At 44.5% G+C, this 27,971-nt stretch overlaps 1 protein-coding gene across 1 annotated transcript in view; it reads right to left on the bottom strand.

Annotated features, from left to right (window-relative positions):
• ADAMTS12 (ADAM metallopeptidase with thrombospondin type 1 motif 12) overlaps window positions 1–27,971 on the bottom strand; it is a 208,668-nt gene that overhangs the window by 70,449 nt on the left and 110,248 nt on the right. Inside the window, exons 4-11 of the mRNA XM_048504340.1 lie at window positions 24,116–24,312; window positions 21,100–21,183; window positions 16,873–16,997; window positions 13,158–13,307; window positions 8,632–8,775; window positions 4,350–4,494; window positions 2,294–2,386; window positions 1,500–1,645 (exon numbers count right to left, since the gene is read on the bottom strand). Coding sequence (XP_048360297.1) covers window positions 1,500–1,645; window positions 2,294–2,386; window positions 4,350–4,494; window positions 8,632–8,775; window positions 13,158–13,307; window positions 16,873–16,997; window positions 21,100–21,183; window positions 24,116–24,312 — 1,084 coding nt within the window. The remainder of the gene's footprint in view (window positions 1–1,499; window positions 1,646–2,293; window positions 2,387–4,349; window positions 4,495–8,631; window positions 8,776–13,157; window positions 13,308–16,872; window positions 16,998–21,099; window positions 21,184–24,115; window positions 24,313–27,971) is intronic.

The following is a 27,971-nucleotide window of genomic DNA, read 5'->3' on the forward strand; positions in this document are numbered from 1 at the left end:
ACTCGTATATCACATACCAGGGAAAACCTCAGCAGCTAAATTCCTTCCTAACAGGTTAATGTTAATGAGGCAGAATCATTGGAGAAATCTGGATTTAAGAAATAGCAGTTGGGGAGGGAAAATGGCAAAGAAGGCATTTCTGGTGCCACTGTTTTGATTGACTTCACAGCCCCCTTGGAGTCTGCTCTTAAGTAAAAAATCTAACTGCAGGAGAACTGAATGTGGATTTCCTCTGTCCCATTCGCTTGGGCCTCAAATGCACTGGGTTAAAGTGGGTGATCCTTACAGGTGCGCAATCCAGCCCTCACGAGTTCTATCTCCTGAACAGCCAACATACAGAACGTTGCACTTCACTTGCACAGAGAGGAAAACAGCATGCATAAGTCGTTTGTGCACTCAGCCCCGGAGCGTGCTAGGAAAACACAGATGGAAGTCTTTTTCTGCGCATATAGTGCCCCTACTGGGACTGATCAGGAACTACAAGGCTGTCAATAATAGGATGTTTGGGGAGGACATTAATTAATAGGGTTGCCCTGAGTCAGAAGCAACTTGATGGTACTCAGCACACACATCAGTCAAAGTATGAAAACTGGGGAAAGGGCCTCAAATGATTGGGTGCATAGGCCACAGAAAATGTAGTCCAGTGCAAAATTTGAGTTTTCAGTCCCCCGTCCCCCCGGTATTGGCGGCCTCCCCCACCACGACCAATGTTTTTTTGCACCAGGTCTTGAAGTCAGTGTATGGATCTTGGGAGAAGGAGGAGGGATTCTCCCCCCCCCCCCCCCCCGTGACTAAATGGCCACAGCCTAGGGACATTTGACCCATATGTCCCCTGGTTGGTACGCCCTTGATAGACTGGCTATGGAAGGAGGCTATGCAGACTCTTTTAGATACTGGTGAGTCTAGTGGTATGTGGGTGTCTGTAGAGGCACCACTTTACTTTTATAATTAAATAAGTAAAGTAACAGGGAGCCCCAAAGGGCTGACTGAGAGAGGAGACAATATTGATGGCCATTTTTTAAATGTGTTGTTAAATCTACATCCCCTAATGACATTACCACAAGAGGGTCAAGAGCTAATTAGTCCTGTTTGCACTTCCACAAAAAGGGGAGCTTATGCAGGGATTCAGGTTGCCAAACTCCAAGTGGGGTCTGGAGTTCTTCCAAAATTACCACTAATCTCCACACTACACAGATCAGTTGTGCTGGAGAAAAGGGGAGTCTCTATGATGTCATACAAATTCTAGGGCAAACCCCGCCTCAAATTTCCCACCCCTTCACTGGCATAACCTTCAATTTCCCTGGCCAGAATTGGCAACTCTTGCAGGGTTCCTTCTGACAATCTTAATGCGAGTGAGAAATGAATCTTCTGGAAGGAGGTCAGGCTGACTGCCATCAATTCAAATTCAATTTCAGATTTCCCTCAGGCGTGAGGAAGACAGTACAACATAGCTTTCAAGATGCCAAGAGGTTAAGAAAACAATCATACCTAAGACTTACTCTGGGTTATTGCATTGTCTTTCAGCAGTCTGGATGCCAGCCCCACAGGTCCGTGTACAATGTGACCACGCTGACCACGATCCCCACGCACCGTTAACTGCTTCCGGGCTCTTGCCCACGGTTATGCACTCACCTGAGAAGCACCACTGAACAACAAAGCAGAAAATAGAATGGGTCAGGAAACGTATCCTTGCACACATTGGAACTAATACACAAGAACCCCCATTCTGGAGAGCCAGCGTGGTGCAATGGTTCAGAGCAGGTGCACTCTAATCTGGAGAACCGGGTTTGATTCCCCGCTCTATCACTTCAGCTGCGGAGGCCTATCTGGGGAACCCGATTAGCTTGTGCATTTTAACCCATGCCAGCTGGGTGACCTTGGGCTAGTCACAGTTCTTTGGAGCTCTCTCAGCCCCACCCACCTCACAAGGTATTTGTTGTCCGGGCTGTATGGCCGTGTGTGACTAGACACAGTGTGCACACTGAGATCATACAATGGTTTTTATGCGTAAAGCGTATAAAATCATGCTGGTGGAGGAACTGGTATGGATTTTTTTTTTCTAATCAATTTTTTTGCCTTTGCCATTGTAAAAAAAAGCATTATATTTTGTTAATTTCATGAAAGTAAGATATCATTAGGGTCTCAAATTAATATGACTGTCAATAATACTGTATCGCGCACCACATGCAGCATCCAGAAGAATTCACAGGAGGCCACTTTGTTTGCATCTGAACATTAATGTGACAAATCTGCCAGAAATTCATTATTTCTGATGTGAGAATCTTGCAATCACCTTATTTTCTCCACATCTTGTTCCATCTGCTGCAGCATCCAGTTTGGACCTGCAAGAGCCTTTCACGGCACACCAAAGTGTCTGGCAAATGTTCTGTAACAAATCAATAAACAAACAAAAGTAAGAGGCTATGTCACAAAATAAGACGTCAGCAAAATAACGCATCTCAGCTTGAGATGACTACAATTTCAGACTGCAAGTGGGTGAGATTTTTGGAAATGAGAAGCAACGAAAAGATTGCCCTTCTGAGGTTTTCGCAGGATGGGGTCACAGTGCTGCCCATAGCATACCAACAAATATAGTTCTGGCACGTCATCTCCCTCTTTGTATTGGCTAACTGACCCATTGGCTTCCTCTTGCAGCCCCCATCCCAATCTCTACTTCCTCTTCCCCTGTTGGGGAATTACGTCCATCAGTGGTACAAATGCACCCCTTTAATTTCAAACATTCATTTACAAGATGGTTCTTGTTCGGCTTACGCAATTGTCCCTTCACTACCACTAGTATCACTTCTCCTGGGAAAGTGTCTTACAGATGAGTGTCTGAAATAAAGGTGGGACAGCCAAGGCAGTTGTCTATGGGGTACTTCATTCCCCAACCTGAGGAAGAGAAATTGGCAGCAACCAGACTGGCAAGGTAAGAATCAGCGTTCAGTTCGGTTGGTCAGCCAAATAACAAAAAATTTCTGTGTATGGAAATTCCTGTTGGTGATCTTTGTCCTTATTTGACTTCCATTTCCCAAAATATTCTTGTAACACTTCGGAATCCTCTGTAGGCTGTAGCAGTGGTGGATTCTACACAGGGCAAATCTCTCTCTCTCTCTCTCTCTCTCTCTCTCTCTCTCTCTCTCTCTCTCTCTCTCTCACTGCCACTGCCGCAAAAGATGAGAACACACACACACACACACACTTTCTCTCTCTCTCTCTCTCTCTCTCTCTCTCTCTCTCTCTCTCTCTCTCTCTCTCTTACTGCCACTGCCGCAAAAGATGAGAAGAGAGAGGCTTGTTTTAAAATAGAGTCTTGTTGGAAACAAAGTTGTAAAAAGCCTTCCTGATCATTGGGGGAGAGCAAAAGCAGAGTGGGAAGAGGTGGGGTGGAGCAAAAGAGAGATTCTGCTTGTCAAAAGCCAACTCTCTGTTATTATTATATTGATACATTAATATGAGTATCTAGGGAAGCACAAAAGAGTTGGCAACATGGAAGTGTGGGTGCGAGGAGGGTGAGGGAGCTAGAGGGAAGGTGTGGAGGGAAGTGAGGGAGCGGAAAGGCTGAGGGAAGATGTCCAGGGCAAAGCTCACTGGCAAATCTACCTCCTGTGTGAGCGAAGCAAATTAAAAGTTGTGCCATAAGCGGTCTCACTTGCCACAGAGAGAATAGAAACTGAAAATGGGGCTCCAGAAAATACAAGAAATCTTGCGGCAATGAACATTTGCCCCTATTGCGCACCAGACACTTTGTGCACAATCGGCCTTTGTCTCCCACCCTCACCTGTGAGGAAGAGTCCTGCTGGGTCAGAGTGGATTTGAGGAGAAGTCTATTTGCTTTTTCCACTCATTTTCACTGGCCCTGTGCTCATTTTGGCCCCGATAGCCCCTCGTCTGTGGTTCAGTAGGAAACCCTGAAAGGGATCATTCCTTGGAAGGCAGCAGTAGCAGACCTACAGATTTTTCTCTTCTGGAGGAAGGCCTGGGCAAACAGCAGCTACGTTCAAAATCTATGGACTGCCCACAGATGCAGAGAAATATATTTGCATAACTATTCCTTTTAAGCCATTGCTCCTCCTCCTTACTTGGCTGTTCATTTAATTCACTGGCATATTTCAGACAGATACCTGTATCAAAAGAAGCTGCTGTAAATGCCCCCCCCCCCACACACACACACAAAGAGCTGAATCGGCTGATACACTGTCTGCCTGACTCCTCATTTGCAATTCACTTGCACAGCCCTGGCACGTGCAGAAATTCAGGACATTTAAACTCTGTTTGGGTTGAAAAGCTGAACTTCACCGTCACTCAATAAAAGATGGGGGAAGGGAGAGAACGAACGCTGGACTTACATCTACTTGATCGCAGAACGTTGCATTGGGTCCATACTGCAGCTGGCACTGATGGTGCACATCGTAGATCACACCAGGAGCAATGAATGGCGGCTTTAGGTCTTTCTTCTTTGGAACGTCATCCAGACAGAAGCCCCATCCTCGGCTGAGAGTGAAACACAGGAATAACTGTTCACAGTATTGTCGAAGGCTTTCATGGCCGGAATCACTGGAGTGCTGTGTGGTTTCCGGGCTGTTAGAACACAGCCATACAGCCTGGAAACCACACAGCACTCCACAGGAATAATTGTTCACAGTATTGTCGAAGGCTTTCACAGCCGGAATCACTGGAGTGTTGTGGGGTTTCCGGGCTGTATGGCCGTGTTCCAGTAGCATTTTCTCCTGACATTTCGCCTGCGACTGTGGCTGGCATCTTCAGAGGATCTAATGGTAGTAAAGCAAGTGGAGTATATATTCCTGTGGAATGCCCAGGGTGGGAGAAAGAACTGTTTGCATTGGTTAACTAGTGTAAAGGGTGCAACTTGTTAACCAATGCAAATGGTTCTTTCTCTCACCCTGGATATTCCACAGGTTTATGTACTCCACTTGCTTTACTACCATCAGATCCTCTGAAGATAACAGCCACAGTCGCAGGCGAAACGTCAGGAGAAAATGCTACCGGAACACAGCCATACAGTCCGGAAACCCCACAACACTCTAATTGTCCACAGTTTTTGACATATTCGCCCGAAACTGTTTGAAATGTTCACTTTGCGACTTGTGGTGATGCTAATGGAGCAGGCTCAAAATGGCTTCAAGAAAAGCCAACAATTAGCCATCACTTTCCCCGTACTGCATGCCAACAGTGGGAGGACAACGCGACGAGAAAATGGGTAAAGAAGAATGCCCTGGGGGACAGACTGACAGTGATTGGTTATATCAGGTTGTTTTCACAGTTATACTGTAAGCAACTGTGAGTAGGAGGTGAAATCACTGTTCTATTCAGCGCTGATCAGACACCAACTTGAACACAGTAATCTGTTTTGACCGCTCCATTTTCAGAAAGATGATCAACGAACCAAGATGAATCAGAGGATGACGACAATTAATGGCTTGAAATGCACATGTGAGGGGGAGTCAAAGGATATGGACATACCTAGTTTCAAGAGAAGATCATTAGCAATTTTCATAAAAATAGGATGGGAACTAAATGTTATAAAGAATGAAGGACTGCTGCTCAAAATGGCAGTTCTAAGTTACCTCCGTGCCCTTCTAACTTATGGCATAAGCCCATGGTGGCGAACCTTTGGCACTCCAGATGTTATGGACTACAATTCCCATCAGCCCCTGCCAGCATGGCCAATTGGCAGGGGCTGATGGGAATTGTAGTCCATAACATCTGGAGTGCCATTGTCATTTGGGTGTATACGGTGGTGGGATCCAAAAAATTTAATAACAGGTTCCGATGGTGGTGGGATTCAAACAGTGGCTGCACTACCGCACCTCCAGTCCCTATTAGCGGGGAGGTTGCTTTAGTAACCCCTTCTAGGCAATCAGAAAAAATTAGTAACCGCTTCTAGAGAAGTGGTGAGAACTGGTTGGATCCCACCTCTGGGTGTATATTTCCTTGTCTCTGCTAATGGAAGCCTATGACATTCAGCAGAGATAGGGAATGAACTGCAAAACAACTTCGGGACAAAAATAAATTATGTGTTATGTGGAAGGGCAATGAGACCAGGCTGCCAATCCACTTTCTCCAGGGGAATGGATCTCTGTAGTCTGGAAATAAGCTGAAATTCCTGTGGATCCCAACTCCCATGAGGAGTCTGACATCCCTAGTGGAAATCCATCCCTTCCTTGCTACACTCTCATCAAGACTGGTTAGACTACTCTCTTTTAGGAAAGACTGAATTAAAACAGGTTTGATTAAAACAGCAGGAGTTGGGGAAATTCAGATGATGACCAAATGACAGTGTTGGGCAGAAGTCCCCAGGAGAACCACTGAAGCTGGTTTCTTGGAAGAAGAAAGGACAACAGCAGCCTCCAACGGTCCACATAAAAAGTGGCAGCACAACCTGCAATTAGCTCAATTCAATCCTTGCTCTATTCAGATTTGAGTGGCATTTTACACAGGATGAAGACAAGAGGCCTGAAGACCCTGGCCTGAAACGTCTACACATAAGCTTCAGGTGTTATTTTTCTTGGTCTTCATACAGGTATTTTGGGGGCTGTGTGGGGGGTTTTTTTGTTATGCAGAAGTCCTCACACTTCCTCTGGGATCCACTGGATTCGATCCAACCAAAACGTTCTGAAGACAGACCAGTTCCCTTCTCCTTCAATCAGAACTGATCTGGTTGATTGCCTCCTCCTGTACCACACTCACAATTCCCTCAAGCCATTTCTCAAGGTCACCTGTCCCCCAGAGGCATTGGGAGGGGGAGGGAGGAAGCTGTATTGTGCAGACAAAAAACCCTTTCCTTTGCAAACATTTTAGGTGAGATGCAAGCCAGTTATAAACTTCTCTTGCACATGTTCAAATCCATCTATCCTTGCTCTAAATACATAAATGCAAGCATGCAAACTAGACAATTTACATTCTTTGTCTTTTAGCGGTCCTTCAAACTTGGTTCAATTCCTTATCGCATCTGAAACTTCTTAAAATACATTTGTAGATATATTCAAAATGTATGTGAAAATTATACTCCAAAAATGTTTTCATAAGGCCCTACTTCACTTTCTGCAAATAATGTAAACTGGCAGTCAATTCAAGATGGGCGAGAGAAAATACTTCTGCACCTGCTGCTCCCAGATGTAGTAATGACTACCTGCTCAGAGGGCTTCAAAAGGATCTTAACTTATGCCAGTGGGGACAATGCAAGGTATTTTTTTCCCTTTCATCTCATTCCATACATATATAAAAGGCACCATGATAAATCTGTCTCCCCTGTGGCAATTCCATCCCATATACATCCTTAACCACAAACAAACAAACAAACAAACAAACAAACAAAAACAAACCCCCAGGCCTCCTGCAGTGTCAAAGAAGGATAAAGAGCAGCTGAGGTTATTTGAGAACTGTGACCTGGGATAGGAGAGGCTCCTCCCACCTTGACAGTTGGCCCTTGTTGCTCAGGAAGGAGCCAGAACAACCAGGATCATTTCAGTCTTTAACAGGACAAAAGCCAGAGCATCAGTGGGGCCATCTGAGCTGTGGCCTCACAGCTTTCGACAGCTTCATAGCCCTGTCTTACACCCAGTCTCCCAATGGGCTATAAAATGCATTCAACAACCGTTTCAATCAGCGGCAACAAACTACAAAACTGTTCCAGTGCTCCTAAAAAAGGTCACTCGCACAGCTCTGCCTTCAGTTGGGTGCTGTGTGGTTTCCAGGCTGTATGGCCGTGTTCTAGCAGCATTCTCTCCTTCTAAGTTTGCAAGTTCTTTGCGGGTTGTGTGGATTCTCTCACGTAAAAGTGTACGTTCTAGGCAGTTATAGATGCGGTGAGCCTGTGGTGTTTTGAAAGTCCTTTTGGCTGCAAGAAATGATGGGATAGTACCTGTGTCTCTGCAGCTAGAACACGGCCATACAGCCCGGAAACCACACAGCGCCCAAGTGATTCCGGCTGTGAAAGCCTTCGACAATACATCTGCCTTCAGTTCTGGCAACCTGCAGAAGTTTGGGGGTAAAGACAGGGGACGCATGGTAGCATTTGCACCATGATGTCACTTCTGGGAAAAATGGAAATGACATCAACGCACTCTAGGAGCCACTGAAAACTCTGTGGTGAAGCCATAGCACTTTGTGCAATTCCTAGAGCTACATGTCATCACTTTGGGTTTTCCCCAGAGGTGACACCATGTCATAGGCACAACACCAGGATTTTTATTTTGCTGGCCAGAGGCTGGGCAACTGTGGCCTTCATTCTTCCATTGCTCCTCAACCACATCAGTTTGTTAGCCAATGGTTCATTCCGCACATGCAGAATAATGCACTTTCAAACTGCTTTCAGTGCTCTTTGAAGCTGCGCGGAATAGCAAAACGCATTTGAAAACGCATTATTTTGCATGTGCGGAAGGGGCCAATAACTCAACTGATCTTTGGAACTGCAAGGCACGCAATGTAACCCAGTTTCTGCTTTCTGTTTTGCTCTGTTTGATCATCACAGGCTACGCCCTGCTAAAGCACTGAAAGGTAAAGAAGAGGAAGAGGAAGAGGAAGAGGAAGAGGAAGAGGAGGAAGAAGAAGACATATTTTTCTAAAACGGCTTTTTGTTGCTGTTGCAGAACTGTCATCTTCACTTACTCGAGGAACCGTGTAATATATTCTCTGCTGCATCGTGACCAAGTGAGTGGAGAAGGGTCATACTGTAGCTGCCGGGACATGATGTAGGGGCGTCTCCCCACGGACTCACAATCATTCTCCTTTCCATCATGCTGCATACCAAAACTAGGAGGTAAATAAGCAAGAACAAGGTTTACTTTATAGAGAGAAGTCAGATCTATAAATAGCAAAAGACATGGCAGAAAATCTGGATTATTTCTGGTTATTTGCTAATGTAAAGAATGTTATCTTATTTGCCTGGATGGTGGTTCATAAGAATAATATATTTCAAATAATAAGTGCAAGAAAAAGTTATGAACTAAGATTTTTGAAGACCTTTCCTAAACAGTTACACCTTTCAAAGCCCGTTGATTTCAATGGATTCAGAAGCGTGTAATGCTGTTCATGCAACAGGTCTTTCCCACGTGAGTTGTTTACTACATATCTTACTGCCAAATGTTATAGGGGTTTTTTAATTCCACACATTTTTTCCTCTATTTGGTTTGGAAAACATTTTCTCTTCATTTTTCCTCTACTGTTTTCCTGAATACTTTTACTACGATTTCTTCTATCCATTTCCAAATCAGCTTTGAGTATGTGATCATGTTAGAGGCCCTTTCCCCAACACCTGTAAATACTTTCGAGAATGGCGGGGTCCCTCGGCACTCCCACTGAGGCAACAGCGCCAGCCGCCAACGCTTCGCTGTCAGCCCCTCAGCGGCAGCGAGGCATTCCTGGTGCTCTTTCAAAGGGCGCCTTTTGATGACCCCGCGCAGAGAACGGGGTCGTGGGGACGCCCGGGCGCGCACCAGGGATGCCGCGTGCTGGGAATTGCACGCAGCAACCCTCGGAAAAGGGTAAGTGGGGAAAGGGCCGAAATGGTCTTTATTCCTCTGCCCCAACAAACACCTGGCCCTTATCCATGCCCCCTGTAGTCACTCAACCTCCACTCCAATCCCCCCCCCCGTTTTAGAAAGGAATTTGAAATTTTTATTCTCTTTGTCATATCTAGTGATGTAACATTGAGGCAGAAATACAAACTAGCATGGTTGATTGACTCAGTATTGTAAATTTCACACAGAAACTTGTGATCTTAATGTTCAGACAGAGATACAAACTAGCATGGTTGATTGGCTCAGTATTGTAAATTTCACACAGAAACTTGTGATCTTAATGTTCAGACAGAGATACAAACTATTCCTATTTTCTATTCCATTCAACTTGATATCCTGCCCTCCCCGGCCAAAGCCAGACTCTGGGTGGCTAACACACATAATTTAAATCACTAGCTGGGTTAATTGGACCAGCTTTGTCAGTTTCAGTGTAACTTTAGAGAAGAGAGTGATTTTGAAGTTGGGGGTGACTGAAAAGGGAACTAAGAGTAATCGCTGCACGTAACCAGGGACTGATGCAGTAACAAATTCGGAAGAAAAATGTAGTTCAAAGGATGGGGTGGGGGGAGGTTGGCTACATGTTTCTGTTCCTTCAGATAATGGCATGTGTTCCAGGAGGCGTTTGGCTTCCATTTTGAGTTGGTAGTTCTCAGTAGTAGAAATGGAGGCGAAGACATTTTGAATTGCTGCTTTAAAATACAACTGTGCAGTAATGCTAGAGCAACTGCACCAAAGAGAATAAAGGGGGCAGTCTGTTCTTCTGCATCACAGATGAGATCCCACCTCCATCAGGAATAACATACTTTCAGCAGTAGTGTGTGAAATAAGTGCAACTAAAGAGGTGAGGGGAAGATCCCAACCAGAGGTGGGATCCAGCAGGTTCTCACAGGTTCCCAAGAGTAGGTTACTAATTATTTGTGTGTGCTGAGAGGGGGTTACTAATTGGTGATTTTGACATGTGATTTTTGCCTTAGTTACGCCCCTCCTCTCAGCAGTAGCGCGCAGAACTTGAAGCAGTGTAGCAGGAGGTGCACCGGTGTGCATGGCAGCCTGCGCCTAACGTGCATTAGATTTCCCTTAAGGACGGCGCGATGGCTGCGTCCTTGCACAATACCAAGGAATGCCCGGCTACGGCCCGATGGAGTCCCCGCCCAGCCCCATTTGGCGCTACACCGCAGTTTGAATCCCACCACCATGGGAACCTGTTACTAAAATTTTTGGATCCCATCACTGATCCCAACCAATGGGTAGAAAGAAAGTCTGCAGAATGATTTCACAGAAAATGTTTCCAAGACACAAGAGGTTTGACCCCTGGGAAAATCTGTGGTCAGCTGTGCAAGTGGAGATGACCTTAATGGTGGACAAATACCACAGGATTTCCCCTTCAAACTGTCATTAAGAGTAAGGGTAAATAGAAATAAGGTATAAGCTGAAGACTTCCTGAATATTTTGTATTCAAGACGAGCAAATTCAGGCCAAATAATTATGAGGTGCTATACAGAGAATCTCAGAAGAATATCTGTAATCAGTGTTTTAGATAAATATTGATAGTTGAAGCTTGGAGGAATTCTAAGAGAGGGCGTGGATACAATTACCTAGAAAAATTAATAGCTATTTGTACTGTCCTTTGAATTAAAAAAAATGTATTTTCCTCTATATTTTTAATTTTCTTTAGAGAGCACTAATGAATTTTCTTACAGAACACACCATAGCAGACAGCAGTCTAATCAATTATTCTAGAAACAGACAACTTTAAACATATTTGACTATTTGCATTTAAATATTTTCTGCTTTGCATAGATGGCCAGCCCATTCCCAAAGGGCATGGGGGTAGATGTGCGGCAGCTGGGCAAAAAGAGTTTTGCAGCACAATGGCAAGCCAGAGAAGAGAGCAACATCACTGGCCACACTCTAAGCCAGTGGTGGCGAACCTTTGGCACTCCAGATGTTATGGACTACAATTCCCATCAGCCCCTGGCAGGGGCTGATGGGAATTGTAGTCCATAACATCTGGAGTGCCAAAGGTTCGCCACCACGGCTCTAAGCAGTCTGATGGGGTGTGCCACCCTTTTTGCTGGCGTAAATCCACACCAGCAAATGGGGACATCCCCAGGCTGAAAGGTTTCAGGAAGTCAACTGAAATCAACTCTGCCCCTGGGAACAGCCCTATCGGTGCCAGTGTGGCCCTGTGCTGGAGGAACACTGGTACTGCAGCAGCTTTTGTGCCCGGTTGTCAGTAGCCAAGCACCAGTGTCAGTGCCCCACCACCTGCACAGATGCCACTGCACCCCACTGAGTGGCATTTGGGGTCACACTGCATCTTGAGCCCGTTTCCCCCCCACTCAGGATTGCACTATTGGAGTACCATTGTTAGGGCCCCTTCCACCACTACAACAACTCCTCCCCGGCAAAGAATCACTGCAAATATTTCAGTTAAAGTTTGTGCTGTAAAATCAAGGTTTGTACATATTTATTTATTTATTTATTTATTCTTACAGCTTCTATACCGCCCCATCCCCGGAGGGCTCTGGGCGGTGTACAACAAAAAATATAAATAGACGAATTATAAAATCTTTAAAACAGCGATAACAATAGCAGTAAAAGTAATAATAGAGGCGTCCGACTAACCCCATTTTTAAAATTCTCCCCAAAAAAGGGGAGGAGGGTGATGAGTCACATTTGATAGTGGCCAAGATGAAAGGTTTTTCTCTCTGAACTGGGATTACAGTAACGTTCAAGCTGCAGTTTGTAGCAGGACAACAAACTCTAGTTTGGCTGTTATGGGTTTTCTACCTGGTTCCTACCAGACCACAGCCACACTACCAGATCACAGCCACACAGGCCGGGAAACCCACAACAGCCAGTTGATTCTGGTTGTTAAAGCCTTTGGTAAAACTCCAGTTTGCCCAGGCCCCTGCATAGTAAATCTGAAGGCTTTGGGGCAGAGGTGGGATCCAGCAGGTTCTAATCCAGGGGTTACTAATTGGTGATTTTGCCACGTGATTTTTGCCTTAGTTACGCCCCTCCTCTCTGCAGTAGGACGCAGAACTTGAAGCAGTCTAGCAGGAGGTGCACCGGCGTGCATGGCAGCCTGCACCTGCATGCATTAGTTTCCCACCCAAGGACAGGCGCAGCAGCTGCGTCCTTGCCACAGCCCTGCCCAGGAATGCCCCGCCCCTGGAATGCCCGGCCACGGCTTCGTCGTGCCCCGCCCCTGTGGCTATGCCACAGTTTGAATCCCACCACCATGGGAACCTGTTACTAAAATTTTTGGATCCCACCACTGCTTTGGGGGCTTCCCAACCCCCAAAGTCTTCAATCATTCTTCACATGTGAGTGTAGGAGAAAGAGCGGCTTGAGAGTATGGGAACAAGAGAAGAAGCCATAAGTGCTTTGCTTGCTGCAGTGCTTGAACGTGGCAAGTTTGATCCTTATGTGCACAGGTGTCAAACTTGCGGCCCTCCAGATGTTATGGACTACAGTCCCCATCATCCCATGTCAGCATCATGCTGGCAGGGGATGATGGGAACTGTAGTCCATAACATCTGGAGGGCCACGAGTTTGACACCTATGCTTGTGTGCATCAAGGCTTCTAATATTTGCATTCAACTATACCTGTGTCCAAGTTCATGGGCAATCGTGAAGGCCAAGGGTAAGCCGGAGTCTTCATTGATATTGCAGCTCCGGTGAGGTTGGCACATTCCAGATAGATGCGACAAGCCTAAGGTCTCACATGGATGGTTCATGCCAGCGCAGATGTCTTTTCTGTGATTAGATCAAAAGCCTTGAGGTTGAAAGAGCTTTAATCACCTCGAGTCACATGCTTTCCTGGCTGGCCAATCCCTGAATGGTAGAGGAGCAGGCATGCACCTCAAGAAAAGAGGCAGTGCGGGGCCAATTCTCATGACTGGTTGATGGACCGGCTTCACCTGTCTTTCTCCCTGGGGCAGAATTTTATTAAGTTGGGAAGCACATGTTACAGGTGCATGGTGGACAAAAGAAGAAGAAGAGTTTGGATGTATATCCCCCCTTTCTCTCCTGTAAGAAACTCAAAGGGGCTTACAATCTCCTTTCCCTTCCCCCTCCCCCACAACAAACACCCTGTGAGGCGAGTGGGGCTGAGAGAACTCCAAAGAACTGCGACTAGCCCAAGGTCACTCATCTGGCACGTGTTGGAGTGCACAAGCTAATCGGGTTCCCCAGATAAACCTCCACAGCTCAAGTGGCAGAGTGGGGAATCAAACCTGGTTCTCCAGATTAGAGTGCACCTACTCTTAACCCATGTCCCCATAGGCGGTACGGCCCTGTGAGTAACGCATTTGAACTGAGCTTCCTCAGAGTAATTTTAGACCCAAGGAGGAAACACTGTACAGGCCTCATTCACAGTCACACAGATATTTGTTTAATGTTGTTCATGTGTCTGTTTGAAGCCAGACAGACACAACATAAATGCCTCTGTATATTCTGTACAGTATTACTTCAAACAAACTTTTCTCCGTCTGTGCCAATTTCTCTCATTCTCTGAGCCTAGTATGCCATGTGGCCTAGTCAAAGGTATCTTTTTGTTTCTGTGCACTCCTCTCTCTCCCTTTTAAAAAACTTGTATATTGTGTTGAGATGCTGAATCACAATTCCCTGAATTAGAATAAGCCAGTAACACATGGCAGCGTCTAAAAAAACTCGGCAAACTGAATCACAGATTCCTGATCATTATGGTACTATTTAAAAGCATACAATTATCGTAACAAGCGCTGCTATTGAAAAAGTCACCAGCCATAAAGCCCTGTGATTTTGTTGCAAATAGACAATAACATTAAGGACCAGTAATATTTGGTTTTGCGTTTGTTCTCTTTGGAAAGGAGTTGGTGGAAAGATTGGAAAAAGCTGTTTCTAAAAGTGTCTGCATTTCGTTTGGCACAATAGAACAGGTCCTGACTCACAGAATGCTTCCCAGTATAAATCAGTGCGATTATCATTACGAACAGCTTGTGACATGAGTTGTTTGTTACAATAACTAGGAATGCGGCTGAACGCAGGAGTCCGTGCTGAGCCCATGAAGCCAGCACTTCCTCTTCTGGCTGGATTGCTGTTGATAATATCAGGTCATGAAGTTATTAGTTTAAGGGCTCAGCAACGAGGGGACCAATTGATCATTTAATGAACATCTTGCTGCTGACTCATGTTTCGCTTGTGATGGGGAGAGAAGCTATTTCATTCTTTCCCCTTGTGCTCTTTTCTCACCAAAATCTGTTCATTTCGTACATTTTTAGCCCAGCTTTTTGCCGAGCAGCTCGTGGCCATGCGCATCATTTGTCTCTGTGTTCTTAACAACCCTATAAGGTAAGTTAGGCTGACGGAGCAATTGACTCAAGCTCACCCTCCAAACTTCACGACAGAGAAGGGATTCAAACGCAGGTTTCCCAAACCCTAGTTCAGTGATGGCGAACCTTTTCGAGACCGAGTGCCCAAATTGCAACTCAAAACCCACTTATTTATCGCAAAGTGCCAACACGGCAATTTAACCTGAATACTGAAGTTTTAGTTTAGAAAAAACGGTTGGCTCTGAGGCGTGCGTTACTCAGGAGTAAGCTTGGTGGTAGTCAGTGGCTTTGCTTTGAAGCAACCATCAACTCTTCCAATGGGTGAATCACGACCCTAGGAGGGTTTACTCAGAAGCAAGCCCCATTGCCAGCAACCGAGCTTACTCCTAGGTAAAGGATTGCGCTTTAGTACTTCGCATGAAAATCAGTGGAGTTTAACAGCGCTTAACAGGGTTACCTACACTGCTTCCCCAAAACTAAGTCTTAGGTTTAATGCTAATATTTGAGCCCAGCGACCCAGGCCAGCCTAGATGTATGGGGGAGGGGCCCAACTCTATTTGCACGTGCCCACAGAGAGGGCTCTGAGTGCCACCTCTGGCACCCGTGCCATAGCTTCGCCACCACTGCCCTAGTTTGACGCACTAACTACCCCAAGCTGCTTTGTACCCCGATTAAGGAAAATATTTGGGGACTTGTATTTTTGTTTTCTCCAGAAAAGATAACTACTGTCTGAGGCCCCTTATGCACATGCAGAATAATGCACATTCAATCAGGATTTTGCTATTCCACACAGTAAAATCCAGCTTCAAAGTGGATTGAAAGTGCATTGAAAGTGCATTATTCTGGATGTGTGGAAGGGGCTGGAGTGGGAGATTTGGGGCAGAAAAAAAGTGGCAGAAGGCAAGGAGTTAAACAGCCTTTTCCCCCAATGCCAGTCAATCTCTCCTTTCAAATCACAGCCGTGGCAGCTGTATTCTATTGAAAAAAATAACAATTACAGAACTACACATAATATGTAATTTTACCTTCATTTAAACCAATTGGAAACGGAATTGGATTTGCTTCATTGGTTTGATCAAGATTACAGCACAGAAGCTGGAATCCCTATTCTCCATGAGTGCTGGATAACAACCCTTTTCTACTGCATTACAAATAGACATTGAACTGTCATTGTACAATAAGGCCATTTGGCAAAGGCAAGGGAATATCATGTTTAATTTCTCAGGAGCACCTATAACTCTCACTGATTCTATGTGTATGGAAGTGCCATGAAATTGCTTCCAGCTTATTGCAAATCTCCAAAGTTTCCTATCAGGTTTGTTTCCCCTACGCATGTTTGTTTCTCCTACGCATTGTTTCTCCTACACATGAAGCCTGCTGGGTGACCTTGGGCTAATCACAGTTCTCACAGAGCTCTCTCAGCCCCAACAACCTCACAAGGTATATTGTGGATAGAGGAAGTAAATGAGTTTGTAAGTTTGTGAGACTCCTTACGGTTGAGAATAGCTGGATATAAATCCAAACTGTTCTTCTATTGTTAACAATCTTGCTCAAGTCTTGAAACCAAGGGCCGTGACTTCCTTTACTGAGTTAATCTATCTTACGTTGGGTCTTCTTTTCCTGCTGCCTTCTACTTTTTTCTAGCATTATGTCTTTTTTGAGTAACTTATCTTCTCGTAATGTCACCAAAGCACAATAGCCTTAGTTTAGTCACTATAGCTTCTAGGGAGAGTTCAGACTTGATGTGATCTAGAACACACATATTAGGCTCCACATACTGCGGTCCTACATACTGAACAGCTATCGCTAATGAAATGGGCAGCAGATAAGCATACCAAAAGCACAATCCCCTTGCTTGAAAGAATCTTAAAAACACACTCCTTTTACCACATATTCCAGATTTATTTCTCTACTTTCAACAGCACGTTTTATATCTTGCTAACAATCTTGTTCCCACCACCAAAATATCTTCCTTTACTAGAAACATGTCTCAATTAATGCATCCATACCTGGTCAGAAGAACAGCCACGTCGTGATGTAGCGCATTAGCATCACTTTTCGGATTGATGTTCTTCTGCCATTTGCAAAAGCTGGCTAGTGTCTTATCTGCATGATGAACAATTTTCAGTCCTTGCTAAAGAGAGGGGGAGAAATCACATTACAAATGCTACAAATGCTGCATTATAAACTCTAACAACGTCAGACTAAATTACCACGTCCAATGAATTGAGCTGTAACAGATGATACTTTTGCCTAAAGCAAGAAACATCATGACAACTTTCAGGATTTAATATAACAGCTATGATTAAACCATCACTACTGAAGACACTTAGCCAAAAAAAATAGTATATGGGGAATATAGTTCATTAGAATACTATAGAACTTAAAAAAAATAGCTACAGTATTTCTGAACACTAAAGTTCTCTCTGATTTCTTGCTTTTGTTTTCTACTTTGAAACTGCTTTGAATCATGGTAAAGTTAATAGATTCAATACTTCGAGAACAATAGGGATGATTTGGAAACAACTTCCCTGCCTTCAGTCCAAACGCAGGTTTCACCGATTGTCAACAAGAAAACTTCCCATCCCCACACACAAAACAATTTTGCACTTTTCATTCTCATAATTAATAGGGCAACAAATGAATGAATAAATGTTAGAAATAGTAGGTATTCTACTTGAAGCAGAGGGGTGACATAAGATTGACAACCGAACCAGGATTTGATTTGCTGTCTTATCAAAAGGATCATTCCTGGCACGCTCTCGGGGTTCCCCACGACCCACGCTCTGCGCGGGGTCATAAAAAGGTGCCGTTCCTTCAGCACCAGGAATGACGTGCACTGAGGTGGTGCAAGAGCGGCAGCGTCAGGGTGGCTGCGTGGTTGCCGCCCTTGCAAGTGGGGAGCGCCACTGGACCCCGTGCTACTTTCCCAAAGTAGCGCGCAGCAGAAGGTAAGTGAGGAAAGCCCCCAGGACTGATGGGTTCAAGGTGAAGGAAAAGAGATTCCACCTGAACATCAGGAAAAACTTCCTGACTGTCAGGGCTGTTTGACAGTGGAATGCACTACCTTGGAGTGTGGTGGAGTCTCCTTCTTTGGAGGTTTTTAAAGAGAGGCTCAATGGCCATTTGTCAGGAGTGTTTTGATTGTGCATTGCAGGGGGTTGGACTTGATTGTCTCTTCCAGCTCTTTGATTCTATGATTCTATGATCTTGGTTGTCCTCTTCTATACTTTTTCTCAGCTCTGCAATATCCTTTTATATATATAGTGTAGTTGCTCATTTCTCAGAGCGGTTTCCCTGTGGCTTCCCATTCTTACCTGTTCACTCTGCTGTAAAGCAAGCTGAACAGAGCTGAGTTGAGCTGCTATCTCACCCTCCCACTGCTGATTTCCTTATTCCCTTCAAAACCACTTTTTGACTCAACTTCCCCACCCCTCCTCTGATTCCACCTTTGCCAATGATCGGGGGGGCTTTTTAATATAAACTTTAAGCACATGACCCATATTAAGCTCTACAGAAACAATGGTTTCCTGTATTAGATCTAGCATTATTTCGATAGATCTAATACCATCCATATGCTTAAAGTAAAAAAAAAGTCCTCCCGATTATCAGCAAAGGTGGAAGCAGAGCAGGGGAGATGGGGTGGAGCCAAAAACCATGAGGAAAGAGTAATGCAGGGCCATCTGCTTTGTTTTCCCTGTAAAGCAGTGGGAAAGGTTTGCCTCCTCTCACAAGCTGCAGAGATTATTGGATCTGCAGCGAGGGGAGTGTGAGAAGAAGGGATAAGCCTTCCCTAACAGAAACTCAGTCCCAAGAAAATCTACCTTCACCACAGGGCAAAACACTATTTACAATTGGTCTATGTCTACACTCATGGGTTGCTCTTGGTTCTTTCACCTTCCCTCACCAGTTTTGCAGCATACATGGATTCATATTTGACACTGGAGGGGAAGGGTAATGAAACTTGGAAAAAAATAGGGGGGAGTCAAGGCAGGTGCAAATTTAAGGGGACTTTTGATCCCTCCTCTACATGCAGCTGCAAGTGGAATTCATGAAGGCTTGCCACTAACACTTCAAATGTCACAATTCCAAAAACAATCCACAGGAAAAAGTCTAATACGTATCTACTTAGAAGTTAGTCCCCTTCAGCATAGCGTTCTCAATAAAAATGCATCCCCACAGGAAAGAACTTAGCATGTGTCTACTTGGAAGTTAATCCCCTTCAGCACCGGATTTGCAATAAAAATGAGTCCCCATAGGAAAGAGACTACCATGAATCTACTAAGGAGGAAGCTGCCTGTAGCACGGGCATCACTTTTTTCTGCATTCTTCCATTTGTTCCTTTGTTTTCAGTTCAACTAATTACTTCTTTTTCCTTCCTGGCTAGTAGGTTCTCTCCCTGCACACGTGAATATGGTGAATAATGGTTACCTCCTTGGAGAACGGAGGCCTTAAATACTGATTTGTACTTAGTGGCAAGACTGTCATTGCTCATAATTTTTGTCTGCAACCATAACAGCACAATTATAGCATACTAATCATAATTTCTTTTTTAAAAACAGCAGGTTTAGCTAACTAAAATGGTAAATGGTAACCAGAGCACCTGCTAGCTGCAGGGGATAACAGGAAGTAATTCATTAAACTGGAAGGGGAAAGAAGTCAGAGATGCAATTTTAAAAAGGCAGGAGCACTAGGGAGACTAAATAGTCCTTTCAACGGTCCATACAGGGCACTGGGGCTGCATTTTAAGTTTAAGAAGAAGAAGAGTTTGGATTTATACCCCACCTTTCTCTTCTGTAAGGAGACTCGAAGTGGCTTACAAGCTCCTTTCCCTTCCTCTCCCCACAACAGACACCTTGTGAGGTAGGTGGGGCTGAGAGAGTTCTGAGAGAACTGTGACTAGCCCAAGGTCACCCAGCAGGAATGTAGGAATGCAGAAACACATCTGGTTCACCAGATAAGCCTCCACCACTCAGGTGGAGGAGTGGGAAATCAAACCCAGTTCTCCACATTAGAACCCACCTACTCTTAACCACTACACCATGCTGGCAATCATTGGCATGGATGCCAGGGGAAGAGAAATTCCTTTCTCCCACAGGGAAGCCCATAGGCACACAAGACTTATACATTCTCAGGTAAAAAAAGTCCTCCAGAACATACCCCACCATGCCGTTGCTGTCTCCTGTGGTTCAGGAGCAATAGCATACAGGAAAACTTGAAGCTTCTTGCAATGTGCCCCCCACTGCAAAGTAAGCAGCGGTGGGATTCAGCAGGTTCGCACCATTTTGGCAGAACCGGTTGTTAAAATGTGCTTGTAAACAACCAGTTGTTAAATCATTTGAATCCCACCACTGGAAGTAAGTTCCTTTTTGCTAGCATCCATGCCACTTTGTGTGGTGTTGGCAGCACTGGCACAACTGTTCTGCCACTTCCAATGTTGCTTCAGCCCCTTTCCCCAAGAACCAGAGGTGGGATCCAGCAGGTTCTCACCAGTTCCCGAGAGTGGGTTACTAATTATTTGTGTGTGCCGAGAGGGGGTTACTAATTGGGTCTGCTTTTCCGTTAGAAATTCCATTAGGTCCAAAAATCATCAAGTCCTGTTGTTTCCTATGTGGCTGGTTAGCGAAGGTAGAAAACCGGATAATTCTCCCTGTCAGGCTGTTTTTAAAACAGGTTTTAGAAATATGGTGAAGTCCCTTGTTTAAGGAAAGTATCCTTCTTTTGATTTCTAGAAACAAAATTAAGTATTTGAAAGTATTAAGTATTTGACAGGCAGTCAATTAGAGGAGAAGTAGTTGTTTCTGTTGGCAGTAGACGATAGGACTTGCTATAATGAGTTTAAATTATGGACAGAAAGATACCAGCTGGAAATTAGGAACTTTTTTTACAGTAAGAGTTTTTTACAGTAACAGAGAAATTATTAATGCCCCGCCCCCGGAATGCCCAACCACGCCCCTGTCGTGCCCCGCCCAGCCCCATTGGCGCTACGCCACTGTTTAAATCCCACCACCATGGGAACCTGTTACTAAAATTTTTGGATCCCACCACTGCCCAGAACACCTTCCTGGGAGTAAGTCCCATTGAATAAAACGGGATAGGATTGCTCCAAAGGGGAGAAAAGCAGTGACATTGATAAACACACAAACAAGGCTCTCCGGTTCCTCCCCTTTCATCCTTCTCTAAAATTTGTTGGGAGCAATCAAATAATTCCACAAAAAGAGAGACTGGTATCTTACCTCCTCTTCCTCAAGAAGAATAAGGCGAACCAGCACAATATGGACTGCGTTGCCAATGCTTGGATCATGGAATAAGCCAGACACCTGAGCCAAAGCCAGACAATAGGAGTTAACGGATTCATCGGCAGCGAGATGCTCCACACAATGACGGTGATGATCCTTCATGCAGCGCCAAGAGAATATGTGACCCTTTGCCAAGTTACATAAAGGATAGGTCTTTGCCCGTACGAACTTACTGTCTAAATTTAGACAGCAGGAAGGAGACGACAACAAAGAGACAGAAGGAAAAGAATGAAGCAGGGAGGAGAGAGAGAGGGAAGGGTAATCATTCCATCAAAAAGAGGGGAGGAATGGAAGAGGAGAGATGATGAAGGTCAAGTATGAGCAAACACAATTTTGACTGAGGGAAGAGGAGCCCAAGTCAAATGAAGGAGTAGCAACCTTGCATAAAAGTATTCTTTGGGTTGGGGAAGCTTGAGACGGCATTTTCCCCATCCATCCCACCTGCAGTTTCATGTTTTCTCTAAGGCAGTGTTTCCCAACTTTGACCTCACTCTTCATAACTCACAGTACCCCTGCCATCCCCCCACTTCCTCTCCCAGTGCCCCTGCTTGCCACTCCCACCCCCTCCTACCAGGGTGAAGGGAAGCACTGTGGGGGGGGGGAGTGGCTGCTGACCTTGCAGCAGGCCCCGCCCCTGGGCCAGCTCCATGTCCTTGCTGGCACCGGAGGGAGACACCACAAAAATGAGGGGGGCTGCGGTATCCCTGGGACATGCTCACGGCACCCCAGGGCACCACAGAACTCTGGTTGGGAATGGCTGCTCTAAGGCAACCCTGATATGAGGAACTACAAAGATATGCCTCTCGCTTTCCTCTCTTTCATACCGTTTCCAACACTGATGTCTGGTTTTACATATAAATGGCATAAAGTGCTGTTAAAATAGTGTATTGTAAACATTATTTTAAAACACCATTATAATGTTGTTGTAATAATGGAAGTCACGCTGGAGACAATGACAAAATGCCTGTGACAAACGGGGGCAGATCTATGTTATGGTGGAGGCGGGGAGGTCTTATATATGCACATATTTAAGATTCTGCTGTTTGTAAAGGAGTCGACATGTCATCTTACAAGATTTGCGAAATGATGTTGAGAGGGAGAACTGGAGCTATGAGGAAATATGCATTGAGTATTCCAAGCTAAAATTCCTTTGAGGAGGAGTTTTTTGTTGGTATTCGATTAATCTTGGGTTTATGATAAATTCTGCAGAGGAAGTTCTGCAGAGGGCAGTGTAAACAAATGAATATAAAACCTGCCACTATCAGTGCCTGGAGGGAGAAGTCGAAGGAGCATTCATAAAAGAATTTTGCTAACTGTTTAACACAAGGAGCAAGCTCTAGAAACAACCCAGAGATAGTTGAGTTTTAAACCTGACTTAAATGGATTGTTTTATGAAAGGAAATATTTTGGAATTATTTACATTTTACTGGCACTCCTCTATTTATTTGATGTGGATTAATTACTACCCACTTTTGACAGTGTTTGTCAGAAGTACTTCAGGCACAGTGCATCTTACAGAAAACTCAAAATGGGTACACTATGTTTCATAGAGGCCCATATCAAGCCTCCAAGAGCTTTTCATATAGTCCTCAACAAGAGCATCAACCCATAAAACCAGTTTCTGAAAAACTGTTTGACAGTTTGAAACTTGAGGACCATTGTAGCCATTAACAGCAACTAAGTGAGATTGAGGTTCACACCTTGGCCTGTGATTACGTTTGAAGTCTCTGAGTTGCATGAAACCTGAGCTGAAAACGTACTCTGGCTCTAGATAGATAATCCAGCCCAATTTGTCCATTAGACAGATGAGGCATTTTTGTCACATTCTGATCCCAATTGGGGGGCATCACAGAACGGGTAAGTAGTACTGTTGCCAAACGCACTGCCAGGTCGAGCTCTCCAACATCTCAGACAGTGACTTCTTTGCAACCTTGAAACATCAGAGTTCGCGACCAGAGAGCACAAGTACTGAACAGCTAGATTCATTTAGTAACTCCTTGGAGAACAACAAGATTTGTTGGGGAATGAGCTTTCATGAGTCAAAGCTTCTTTCTCAAAAGTTCATACCCCACAAAATCTTTTTGGTCTATAAGGTGCTACTGGGCTCAAATTCTACCGCATACCAACACAGCAACCTTCCAAAACAGATACTGAACTTGGACCATCTACACCAGGGGTCTTCAAACTATGGCCCTCCAGATGTTCATAGACTACAATTCCCATGAGCCCTACCACTTGGCCATGCTGGCAGGGGCTGATGGGAATTGTAGTCCATGAACATCTGGAGGGCCATAGTTTGAAGACCCCTGATCTACACTGATGACAAATGCTCTATAACTGAGCTACATTCCTTCCCTGAAACCACTGAACTGTAAAAATTAAGAACATAAGAACATAAGAACTAGCCTGCTGGATCAGACCAGAGTCCATCTAGTCCAGCACTCTGCTACTCGCAGTGGCCCACCAGGTGCCTTTGGGAGCTCACGTGCAGGATGTGAAAGCAAGGGCCTTCTGCTGCTGCTGCTCCCGAGCACCTGGTCTGCTAAGGCATTTGCAATCTGAGATCAAGGAGGATCAAGATTGGTAGCCATAGATCGACTTCTCCTCCATAAATCTGTCCAAGGCCCTTTTAAAGCTATCCAGGTTAGTGGCCATCACCACCTCCTGTGACAGCATATTCCAAACACCAATCACACGTTGCGTGAAGAAGTGTTTCCTTTTATTAGTCCTAATTCTTCCCCCCAGCATTTTCAATGTATGCCCCCTGGTTCTAGTATTGTGAGGAAGAGAGAAAAATTTCTCTGTTACAATTGTGAGGAACATAAAATTACAATTGTGAGGAACATAATATGCATGTGACGTAACATGTTTCTGATGAAGTGCGCTCTGAGTTGTCAAAGTTTACAACACAGCATTTATAATGCTGCAAGACACTGTTACTTTGATTACACACCATGTTTATGATAGTGAGAATATATGATTCCACATTCTCACTTCCGTGGTATTCAATCATCTTGCTGTCGGCAACCACCAGCGTCTCTACCCATCGTTCTTTGCTGACAGAGCGCCGGGAGGTTGCTTTGGTTGTCATGCGGTTTCTTTCCCAATTCTCCCTTCGAAGTTCTTGCCGTTTGAAGAAGCTTAAAGTTTCTGAAACAAAAAGTAAGATATATCAACTTTATCTCCTTTTGAGGTCTTATGGATCATGTTATTTGATTGTGCCAGGTGAAATCGATTTCTGCTCCTTGCTTATTTTATAGCCTGGGGAACAATAGGTTCTTTTTAACGTCCAGCAATGGACCTCCACACAAGTTTTTTTTAACCTAAAAGTCTTTCAAAGACTATTCACCTGCTGAATAATAGCGATGGCGGGATACCTGGAAAAACAGCTGAATTTTTATTAGCTCAAGTCAAAGACTTAATGGAAGCTTGATCACCTCTTCTGTACCAACCTTACGTGCTTTGTCCAGTTTTACATCCTGTTTTAACACCCGCTCTGTCCTGTATTCTGTTTTATTTTTACTGTTATGCCTAATAAAGGTCAGTTGAAGTTGAACCTAAAAGTCTATTCTGGAAGGTGACTGGAGTTACCCTCAGGGTGGAACGACATATTACAGATGAAATATTTAATTTTTTTCCCTCACAACCCTGCTCAACTAAAAATTGCTACCACAAACTGCTTTGCCCCCTCTGAGGTAAAAGAGGTTTCAGAGCGGCAGTTGTTGGTGGGGAAAAGACGTGAGAGAAAAGAGTACTTGACCTTCCCACTCCCTTTACAGCAGTGATGGCGAACCTTTTTAAGGCCGAGTGCCCAAACTGCAACCCAAAACCCACTTATTTATCGCAAAGTGCCAACACGGCAATTTAACCTGAATACTGAGGTTTTAGTTTAGAAAAAACGGTTGGCTCCAAGGCATGCGTTACTCGGGAGTAAGCTTGGTGGTAGTCGGTGGCTTTGCTTTGAAGCAACCGTGCAACTCTTCCAACGGGTGAATCACGACCCTAGGAGGGTTTATTCAGAAGCAAGCCCCATTGCCAGCAACTGAGCTTACTCCCAGGTAAAGGATGGTGCTTTAGTTCTTCTCATGAAAATCAGTGGGATTTAACAGCGCTTAACAGGGTTATCTACACTGCTTCCCCAAAACTAGGTCTTAGGTTTAATGCTAATAATCAATTAGCTAATGCTAATAATACTAATAATCAAGCCCAGTGGCCCAAGCCAGCCTAGATGTGGGGAGGCACTCTGTTTGCGTGTGCGCACAGAGACGGCTCTGAGTGCCACCTTTGGCACCCGTGCCATAGGTTCGCCACCACTGTTTTACAGGGTAGCTCACACAACTACATGTATTTTTTTTAAAAAAAGCAAATCTTAGGAAAAAATAAATTTTGTCATGGCCATAGGTAAAAGCTGAGGAGAACAGAATTAGCTGCTTAACTGGCATGAAGCTGTGGGCGCAAGGATGCTGCGGAGGAAATTTTTGAAGACTAATGATGCTTCAAGACAAGTCCCATCTGCCTGGGTGCCCATTTTCTTCCCACCAGCCCTCCTGGTATACGTCTAAATTTATAACACAAATCTCCAACAACCTTTCCCAGTCCTCAAGGGAGAACCGCCCAAGAACTTTCTACCACTTCAGAGAGGGAAAAAAACACAAAGGATATTTTTATCCTCTGCAATAGGCAAACTTCTGCCTCTAGAAATAAATCGCTGCTACAACTAAGTACAGTCTGATGTCATTGAAGAGAAGATGTAGCCTGCACTGCATGCCAAAATTGGCCCTGAAAATTTTTCATAAAATGGTATGTTTATTTAAATTCAGAAACTGGGTGGTTTTATCAACACTATGACCTAGAGATGGGCACATGAACTGTATTAGGACTAATGATACTAGATAATGAGTACTGATGAAATTAATAATTAAAATGAAATTAGCACTAATGAAAGATGTTGATTACTTAGAAGGCTATTGATTTGGATCCTGTACAGCTGTTCTGTTGTCACAGCAGCCGTTCTGGATATGGAGGAAAGGAGGGAGATTTTTGCTTATTCCCTCTTCCAACTGCAGACTCCCAATTTGCCCCCATTTTTGGGCCCACTGATTCTAACAAGCATGATTTCAGGGGGCAAAGCAAGAGGGGTAGAAGGGAGACAGTCACCTTCTCCTAGCACAACTCCACCTGCCCTGTGTAAAATTCAAGCCATTTTTCCCTCCACAAGAAAAATAGCCTCAAATATATGTTTTTTGAATGCTGAAATGTCTTCTTGTCAAATTTGAATACTTGCACGCACGCACGCACGCACGCACGCAAGCACACAAGAAATCAACCCAAACTCCTGATGCTACTTTTCAGTGAAAACTGGTCTATTTTAATATCTTATGGAAACTTCAAATAGACTACTGAATGTGGTTTCCGGGCTGTATGGCCGTGTTCTAGCAGCATTCTCTCCTGACGTTTCGCCTGCATCTGCGGCTGGCATCTTCAGAGGATCCCATAGAAGATGCCAGCCACAGATGCAGGTGAAACGCCTGCAGGGGGCACAGTTTTTAGGCTAGCAGCCCGGAAACCACACAGTACCTCAGTGATTCCGGCCGTGAAAGCCTTCAACAATACATTAGACTACTGATTCTTCCACACGAAAGAGAATTGGGCGCTGCCACTGGTGGGACACAGTTTATGAACAGCTGAATGTGCAGTTTGACAGTTGAAAAATGGGGACAAACCAGAGGGGCAAAATGGTGTTAACCTTCTCCTGTGAGTCCTTGTTGGACAAGGCAGAAAGATGGCAGGAAGAAAGTTGATTCATTTGAAATGTGGTGGTGGAGCAGAGTTTTATAGATTCAGTGGACCACCAAAAAGACAAATCAGTGGGTTCTAGATCAAATCCAGTCTGAAGTCTCCCTAGAAGCTAACATGACTAAAGTGAGGTAGTTTGGTCATATATGGGAAGGCAAGAGTCACTGGAAAATACAATAATGCCAGGAAAGTTGAAGGTGGCAGGAAAAGAGGAAGACACAACTGCATTAAAGAGAGTCATGGCATTCAGTTTGCTGGACCAGCACAAGGCTGTTAATGATAGGATACAATATTGCAAAGGGGAAAGATTTACAGGTTCCATGCTTGTGAAACCTGGGATTTGCATTTGTGAAGTGCTATAAAAGCAGGAGAAAAAGAAATATGCTGAGGAAATATGCCAGGAAAGAGGAGAGGACGAGTCAATGGCACGCTGGACTTGTCAGCTGTTTGTAGTCAAAAGAGAAATGCAAGGCAATTATGGAGAGGCACTGAATTATTACTCCAACAATGGCTAGTGATCGTCCTTGTTTCCCCTCTGCTCGAACAAACAGTCAGAGGAGCCATCATAATCTCTTCCCTTTCCATTATCTCCAGCTGGCGGAAGGAAGCCAGCTCAGAGGTTTGACCCAGGGTTAGTTATGCATCACCTGTACACTGACAGAGGTTGTCTTCCTTTCTCTCCTCTTGCTAATTTTGTAAGCGTCTTTGGCATGCACCATTCCTTTGAGAATCTAGCTAGGGCAATCACATTCTGCAAATGTTTGCCTTTTTTTTCACAGACTGACCTTCCTCAACAGTATTCTCTTCTTTACTCTCACAGGAGACCTTGTTATCTCTTTCCTTATTAGTTGACAAATGAGTCCCTGTTTTACTTCTGCCTGCAAGAAAATTTATGGTGGATTGTGAAAGGCTACAATTAGATAATTTTGAAGCTAGTAAATAAAGTACCGGTAGCGTATATTGTCCTGTGAGTGAGCATTCTCAGATCTCAAACGGATATAGACATGTCACTC

The sequence above is a fragment of the Sphaerodactylus townsendi genome, linkage group LG07 (genome assembly GCF_021028975.2).
Source record: "Sphaerodactylus townsendi isolate TG3544 linkage group LG07, MPM_Stown_v2.3, whole genome shotgun sequence".
NCBI lineage: Eukaryota > Metazoa > Chordata > Lepidosauria > Squamata > Sphaerodactylidae > Sphaerodactylus > Sphaerodactylus townsendi.